The sequence below is a fragment of the Bradysia coprophila genome, unplaced genomic scaffold (genome assembly GCF_014529535.1).
Source record: "Bradysia coprophila strain Holo2 unplaced genomic scaffold, BU_Bcop_v1 contig_232, whole genome shotgun sequence".
Taxonomy (NCBI): domain Eukaryota; kingdom Metazoa; phylum Arthropoda; class Insecta; order Diptera; family Sciaridae; genus Bradysia; species Bradysia coprophila.
The window spans coordinates 6,856,840-6,865,657 of record NW_023503493.1 but is presented as its reverse complement, the minus strand read 5'-3'; the positions used below and the strand labels follow the sequence as shown (position 1 = coordinate 6,865,657).

At 34.5% G+C, this 8,818-nt stretch overlaps 1 protein-coding gene and 1 long non-coding RNA gene across 2 annotated transcripts; one reads left to right on the top strand and one right to left on the bottom strand.

Annotated features, from left to right (window-relative positions):
• The first annotated feature begins 1,018 nt into the window (after window positions 1-1,018).
• On the top strand, window positions 1,019-6,491 carry LOC119076141. Its single transcript, XM_037182815.1, has 5 exons — window positions 1,019-1,356; window positions 4,721-4,831; window positions 4,898-5,090; window positions 5,176-5,333; window positions 6,295-6,491. Exons 1-5 carry the CDS (start codon window positions 1,204-1,206, stop codon window positions 6,436-6,438), a joined length of 759 nt encoding a protein of 252 aa, XP_037038710.1. The 5' UTR covers window positions 1,019-1,203; the 3' UTR covers window positions 6,439-6,491.
• On the bottom strand, window positions 4,434-8,257 carry LOC119076193. The gene is made up of 3 exons (XR_005087562.1): window positions 8,216-8,257; window positions 7,468-7,470; window positions 4,434-4,444 (listed from the first exon to the last, which is right to left on the bottom strand). It is a non-coding gene; the product is annotated as an uncharacterized LOC119076193 (long non-coding RNA).
• Between the last annotated feature and the right edge of the window lie 561 nt (window positions 8,258-8,818).

The following is an 8,818-nucleotide window of genomic DNA, read 5'->3' as shown; positions in this document are numbered from 1 at the left end:
ACCCGAGAAAATGAAATTTCCAACTTTTCTTCCCTAAGTCAACACAACGTTTTTCACAACAAAGGCTCCCGAATTTTCAGCTGAGGTGAGAAAATAACTATTTTCTCCCCTGCGTTGTGAAAACTGATTTTCCATTCTATCAAAACATTTGAACAAATCATCGGTAAGAAGTTGTCCTGAAGTCAATTTAAAGGGATAGTAAGTAAACAGCCTCGATGAAGCTTCATCGAGGCTGTTTAATAGTAAGTGTCGAAGTGTAACGTATCATGTTAAGGTTAAGAACGAAAACATACGAGCGAATTATTGTGGCTCGTGGCTGACATTTATGCTGCGTTTTCCATTGTAATTCGATTTTTAACTTACGTTAAGCAATGGAAAAAGCAGTTCGGCCACGAAAAATTACTTGTGCGCTTTAATGGCTTAAAAGAATGACGTCATACAGGGAAAGTCTCTAAAGTACACATAATCGCAGGAGCAGAATAGAGAAAATGTGGAACATAGTAAGTCAAAATGAGTATCAGAGGCAATGCACCAGTTAAAGTAAATTTAAATCGATCATTAAAATTGAATAAAACTGCTATTTAAGCAGTGACTAAACGGCAAACAAATTTTGGCATGTGGTCAGAAGATCACAAAATATATATCTAACAAAATGCTAATTCTGACTGAAAATGTATAGTCTCTTGGAGTCTGGGACTATTAACGCATGCCGTTTCGAAATCAGCCGAAAAATGCATAGAACATCAGGGTCGAAAGGTTACATTTTGAATTCATAACACTAGGTTCTTTCATCGGTTCACATCGAAACAATTTATTTTATGACTAAGAATTTCGGTTCGAAAATGAAAAGCTTACTCACACTGTATGATAAACCGTATGAATGAATTGGCTCCCTACCTTCTGTCAAGCATCATCGGATTATACTCTTAATTAACATGATTATAGTCAGTAAAATGATATTACGCAGAGTGAGTGTGAGCGTAGAGTTACCACCATCAACATTTTGCTACAGCGCTAAATACAATGTTTCCGAAAGAAATCATAACTTAATTGATACAGAAGAGTCAACAGAACATTTAGTTGACCGTCGAAACTCCAGCGAAACGGATTAAGTTGGGATTGAAGCAATTTTTATTCAGTGAACTGACCGTTGATTTACTTTACTGGTTTCTAACAATACGGAAAATTGGAAAGCTGTGAACTATGAAGAAATTTTTTATATTTGTGGGTGTTTTAAGTGCGATGACTAAGTGGTCTATGTGTACTTCGGATTATGGAATCGATGGGCATATTCCAGGTGGATCGGCCCAATTTTGCGCAGATTTAAATCCTCAAAATCATCTGGATATATCACAGGTGCTTCTTTGGTTTTCTTTTGTTGATCTGCCTAATTTTATACACTCAGTGAGGGGACATATAGGACGAATATTCAAGTTCAATGTGTTGAAAGTATAACAACGTATTGCCTAGTAATTCGTAGAATTCGTATTACAAATTTTAAACCGAATCTTGGGTCTACGAATTGCGATTGTAGATAACCCATTGCTCCCTTAAGCTGAAGAAAGATTATTGTAAAAGTAGATTTTGTTTTCATTTAATGTAGATTTAAGGAAGAAACACTGACCAAAGTCTGTCTAAGGAGTCTTTATTTGATGCATGTTAATCTGCAAGGTGACATGAGCAATCAAATTGAACAACACCCTCTCTAGCAACCAAACTAGGAAAATTAAGGTGGTAAAACTGTGCAGTGTACTCATAGAACATTTTACACTTTTAAAAATAAATTGAATGAAGTATGAGCAGCAATGTCCTTTTTTGTGTTGAAAATATTGCGTCTCCTGTTACCATTTCGGTGTTCGAAAATGAATAATTTGTGATTGTGACGTCTTTTTTTGTGTATTGCTCCGTCGTTTTGGTGTGCAAAAATGAAATAAATTTTAAAATTTGTCTTTTTCACGTGACGTCAATATTGCTTTAACAAAGAGCGCGTCTAGGCAACTCTATTACAAAAAAGTCAGTGTTATACAGGGCCTATTTTAAGGAAATTAAATTTCCAAAATTTCTTAAATTTTTCCATCATTTTTGTCATTTTATCTAAAAACACAACAGATTGCATTGTAAATGTTGTTTTTACTGCTTTTTTAGTTGTTTTTCATGTCTTTGAGCTTAACTGATTACTTCGAAATGAGATCTAACAGAAAACAAAATTTGGAAATTTTAAGAATTTTTGTGAAATTTGTGAAATTTTGGAAATTTTTGGAAATTAAATTCCTTAAAATAGACCCTGGTGTCATATTTGTCAAAATAAGGTGGCATTTTGACTGCGTCAAGATCAAGTTTGGTTGCTAGAGAGGGTATTGAATTTAAAGATTTTTTCGTAAATTTTCAACTGACAGCCGTCAAATTTTTTACGCAGAACAAATGTCGAAGGCTGAGGAAAAATCAACGTTTTTTACAACAAAAGCTTTTAGAGTTTAGAGTTTCAGTGGAAGGGAGAAAATGATTATTTTCTCGCCTGTCTGCGTGTAGAAATAGTTTATTATGTTACTGGGATCAAAAATGTGTATTAGAAACGTTCGCCCGAGGATGTAGCGTAATTGCGCTCGAGGACGTTTTCACCATCACCAACGTTTTAGGTAATTTCGCGAGTTGTAACTCGAACGAAGTGTAACGAAAACAAATCAAGAGAAAAAAGTTGTAATTTCCTCGTGTAGAAAAACGGCTAATCACACCTCGCCCTGACCGAAAAACTTCGTTCTTGTTGGAATTTGATATTTTCTTCCCTCGGTAAACAAATAACTATTACCGCATGTAAGAAAATAGTCGTTCACTCACATCAGCTGAAACTTCGGATGAGTTTGTTCTGAACCTTGGAAAAAAGTGGAAAATTTTATTTTAATCGAGATGAAACTTCCAACGTTTCGTGGTTCATGCACAAATGGGATACTCACAAAATTCCTTAGAACATATTCACTATCCATGTTTGGTACTAGTGACCTTACTGTAGAGTGTACACGACAATTCAACGTTGTTCCATAGCAATAGCTCTTTAGTGTTGCGTTCTGCATTCATCGTTTGATGCAAGAATTTTATCACATAAAAATCGTGTCATTGGAAGGCAAGAGGAAACCACAAAAAGTGTCCAGTTGTTGTTGTATCTACGCATCGCAAATTATATATATTTCAATTCAATTAGCACATGCGAGTGATGAGATTAATAGTTACATTAGTAATACCTATTTATCGTGTAAATCAAAATATTTTATATGCAACAGGCAAGGCTATCCGAATAATGATTGCATTGTGTATGGAATATTATTGTCAGTTATCACAATCAATCACTTCTCTTGTATGGAAAAACAAATATCAAAATCAAAAGTCCTCACTATTTACGGACTGTAATAAAACGCAAGTTATTTTCTTACAGTTTGTCAGTTATTTAAATAATTTGTTACAAGGAGACAAGTTTAGGAGAATACCTGAGAAATGTAATAAAATAACTGACAAATTGAATAATTTGACTGGCGGTTCATATAATTTCCCATTATTTATTGCTATTCCTTCCATAAAAGTGAGACTATAAATGAAGCTATAAATATCAGAAAATTGTGATCAGAATCACAACTGATTAAACAAAATTACGTGCTAGCATGTGACATGACACCCAGTACAGCAGCAACCTAAATTAATTTATAAAATGCAAAATTAATTATTGTTAATAGAAGCCGACATGACAAAAGACTGCTTATGATGCATTGATAATACTGTGATCAGTGATCACTTCGGAGAAATATTTTAAATTAAAACAAAAGCAATTCAATCTCTTAACGTTAGAATTTCAATCTTCTTTCAACAAGTTAACGATTTGCGTTATACTGAATCATTCAAATTATTTATCGAACTCAAATTACTAATTCATTAGCTTGAAAAACAGTGGCATCCGCTTTGTGATACTATAATCTAATACAAAGTAGTTATGAAAGCCGGTCCAGTCGACGCACCTAGCATAGTAGTAGAAAATTGCTTATTTCAAATAAGTTATAAATTACGACAGTGCAATTTTTCATTTTTATATTGTTTCTAGGCAGTAGGATCATTTTAGGGAGTTAAATGTCCGAAAATTTCAAAAATTACCAAAAATTCAAGCAATTCTGGTTTCTCTTAAATTTTATAAAATTCACGCGATCAAAGACAGCCAAAAATGTACATGATTTCTCTAAAGATCATACGATCGTAGGCAGCTTGAAATTTAAAAGATTTCTCAAAAGATTGTACGACCAAAGACAGCCCAAAAATTAAAATTTTCTCAAAAGATCGCACGACCATAGATATCGCTAAATTTAAAAGATTATTCAAAATATTGTACGCCCATGGACCTTGCCATGGACAGCCCAAAATTTAGAAGATTTCTCAAAGTTAGACAATTTTTGGGGAATTTAACTTCCTTAAAATAAGCCCTGCTCAAAGTCATGCTGGTAGTGTAAATATTACTCTGACATAAACAATATTCTACTACTATGCTAGGTGTGTTGGCTCAGTAGATCAGAAGTTGATGTCAAAATGAGAAAGTATGACAAAAAGAGGGAAAGGGTGCCACGTGCTACGCGACGTTGCGATTTCAGTTCAAATTTTTAGACAAATGATCACTCAGATTAGGCAAATTATTTGATCGGATTTCAAGCTGAAAGAAAACGATTTTCTACATAAAATCAATTTTTAGATAACTGGAATGTGGTATGGCGCCGAAGTACTGCAACATCAAAACAGTTATGAAAGTGACAAATTAGTGGATACTTGCGTCACAGTCCACATAAAGGAAACGACCCACGAGGTTTGATTGCCTCTTCCGCACATAGCTCTTTGAATTTTATTTCATTTTCTCCAACTACATTCACAGCAAATTACAACACGTTCTCCAACCTACGATTCATTTGATGCTCCCTACTACAATGCCGAAAGGAGTAGACCTCGCCCGAATCAATACAACTATGTTAGACTGATCTGGGAGGAAAGAGGAACTGTGCTGGAATATTCTCTCCGATACAATACGACCCGACGTGGCTTTTGGATATCTTCGCCGCCACTTGCAGGTTGGGAGTGTTTTATATTTTCAATTTTCATAGAAAATGGAAGAGTTAATCGCAAAATCAATTTGTATTTTGCATATACAAAAAGATGCTGAAAGAAATACGCCGTACACTCAGTTTACTGGAACGCTTCAAGTGATGAAAGCTGTTGGCACTCATTTGGTTCTAACGTTTTGTCAAACCGTGCCTACAGGACAGTTATTCTCAGTAATTTTGTCCAGGAGACCGAATACACTAACTCACGAGGTAATGACACATTTTTTTGAACATAATTTATATCTTCACAGACGATGAACATATCACTGTAGTAGAATTAAATCGAATCTATTACTTCCTTAAGTAATACGTTATTTCATCAAAATCTCTTACCTCATTAGTTTCAACATTCATTTTGCTATAATAAGTGTTATTAGGCCACAAATAGAATATATTTGTCGTTGTTGTCGATAACATATGCCTAGATTGAACAATTAATTGAGCTCAGCTTCATTTACCTCTCTCTCGGATTTAGTGGGAGATAAATTTAGCAAAATTAAAGAGAATCCATCCAGGCTAAGTGATGTCATTTCTTCTATGACCTTTCCGCACCGCTGGTCATAAAGCCTTTGTCCTTGGCCTTGTGTAAAATGTGATTGTATGTATGCGTAACATCGTAAATAATTTGATTTGTTGAATCATTCATTCATAAATTTTCCATTCAATTAATAGTATGACTGCATTGAATTACGTCTGGTGGTTTCGTTTTTGTTTAAAATACAATTTGAATTAAATATTCAAAGCTGTTTATACCAGGCGTATTATGGTTAATTCTGTTCGCATAAATTATTGGTTAATCATTCGATTCGAAAATCTGCTACTTCATTAGTTTCAACAGTACAAATTTGAGATCCGTTGCAAATTTTTGTGGCTGTTTTAATTGTCCTTTCTGAAAGACTAGACAGATGTCATTCTACTTTCCACAGGCATATTATTCAGAGTTTTATTTACTGAATTTACCCAAATTTACTTACCGTAAAACTTTTTCGGTAAATTTGGTTATTGTTTTAAAAATTTGGGTAAATTTTTGGTAGATTTCGGTAAAATTTAATTTTCGGCAAATTTATATAAATTTAGGGAATTTTCAGTAATAAAATTCCATGATCTCGATACCATCAACGACACGTTATTCTGTTAGTTTCTTACCATTTTTTGTGCTCATTTATTTCAGGACATTCAAAGTGTAAGAAATTTACTAAGACGTCGAGGATTAAGTACTTCATCGATTCGAAGAGTGTGCGCTACTGGAAATGCACCGGCGGTTACATTTTCTTCGATTCTACTGTTAGGCTTGGCTTTCCTTTTCTACTACTAAATTGTGTTCAGAATCCAGAATTTTTTTTTGTATTAAAGAAAATTTTAAGAAATTGAATGGCTTTCTTACATAATGTGGGTAAAATCCTTTGGAAAGACCGCGCTCCGCTCGGATCACTTGTATACTTAGAAATTTTTATAAAAATGCAGTCGAACAATAATTCTCAATTCGTTCGTTGTGAGTGTCAAAATTAAATTAAATTTTAAAATTGGACATCAGATGCCATTCAATGAGAGCCAGCCCATATGAACCGTTCCCATCAATTACACCAATTAATTAATTGTTTTTAGTTTATTTGTTTCATTTTAACTATACCAATAACATGAGTGAAACACAACATTTATTGACAATAATAATAATCAAATGATAACGATGCCTACAACTTAAATATGACCGGAGCTGGAAAACCGAATACGTATGGTGCCCACTGTAATATAACTACAACAACTATAACAACTTATTAAAAAAAGATGTTGGAATTTTTTTTTTATTTCCATTCGCTTGCCTTGTCAGCAGAAGGTCTGCACGTTGTGGGTGTTATGTACACTCATTTTCGAGTCGTTAGACGAATGTTTGTTTTTGGAAGGAAGTTCAAATGTCACAAGTAGACATTCAATTAACCGATTCATTAAAGACAATCAAACTGAATAATGAAAAGAAATGATGAGTCTTGGGGAAAAACTAACTGTTGAACGCGGTTATTTGTTATACACATAATGCGGTTTGGGTATGTTGGTTGTACGACCCATCATCAATCCTGTACATTTTTCTGGTTAAATTATGAGTATGTGCGCGATATGTTAATTTAGATTAATTTTAATGAATATTTAAATTAGTTAATCGGTTGTGAGATGATGGATTGCAGTTGGAAGAATGCGATAATGAGATAAATGATTCGTCGCACGGGTTCATTTCTTGCGTTTGGGTCGAGTTTGAAATCGAGTTCATAATTTTGGTTATCAAATTTTGAAGTGAGGTTCTCATACTCATACTGTCTGCAGCTGACTCACTTGACTTGTAACCTACTACTTCCTAACATTCTACTCGGAAATGTAGATAGAAGTAATTCCGGATCCGGAAGTAGTCGCATTTTGCGACAGCATATCAATATTTGGAACATTGACCTTGCTTTATTAATGTATCGTTATCCGAATGCGTTGCATGGAATATAAAGATTCGTGCAGGATATCACTTATGCAATGCCATTAGAACAGTAAGTTGAATGACATAAAAACATTCGTTTAATAACGTATATTTAGTAGACCAATTCAATAATCTACCATTAATTCGGTTGAGATAATTTCGTATTGTCCTGGGTGGATGGTTTTTTTTATGGAGTCTACCGTGTATGAACCAAAGGATTTGGCTCGCTTAGGTCATAATAAAAGCGAAAGGCAGGACATTGTTGTAGAAGCTGCGTTTTCTCCGTATCGGTCGCAGAGTGTACTGGACGTGTTAAGGGTCTGAGGTTATTATCAACATCCACAGCTTCTTTAGGATGATGAGGCGATGGAATCCAAAGTATTTTTTCCCTCAAAGAGCGTTTCATGACTTACGTTTAAAGGTCTGAATAATTTTCTGTATTACCTCAACCATTTTGTTCCCGAATTTTTTTTAACTATTTGTCTGCACAAGCTCACCTTGGGGTCGTTCACACCTGACGTCACGCTATTTTATGCAATTTTCCACATCCCCTCCTCAATCATCATCCAAAAGGAGTCAAAAATACCCCAGACCCGTTAGAGAACAGTTAGAACCGTCAAGTTTTCTTGAACACCCACTAACGGCGTGACGTCATTTGAGAACAGTTTCCTAGTTGTAAAATCAAAAACTACGTTGTAAGTGGAAGTTTCTTCACTTAGATCGAGACAAATTATATGGAACTTCAAATCTGCAATTTACATTCCATATGTTCAAGGTAAATCGTCAAGGTTGGTGATTTATTACAACAAGTAAAAATCAATTCCTGAAACATACCGTTTCAATTTAAACGATTTAATTAAACTAATTGTAATTACCGTAATTTTGTGCCGTATTTCGTGACAGTGACTCCGTTTTTCAACCCTATATATTTCCTAATCCCCCAAAAAACCCAGAAGGGTAAATGTGACGCAAGTCCTTTATCTTACTTACAAAATAACTGATATCGCTGAGGGTGACGCATTCTGCGCCTGTACGCAAACGTTTTATCAACATAAAAGTGACCCAAAAAGTTTCAGAAAGAAAATTTGACAAAAAAAAATGCGTCACAAAGTGGCAGATGATTCGGCCTTCTTCCGTTTAAATTCCATTATTTCACGACGGATTTTGTCCTATTTTAATTATTTTCATAGCCATGGTTTCTGAAACTGACGGAAGATAGGTATTGCCAGAGGAATCA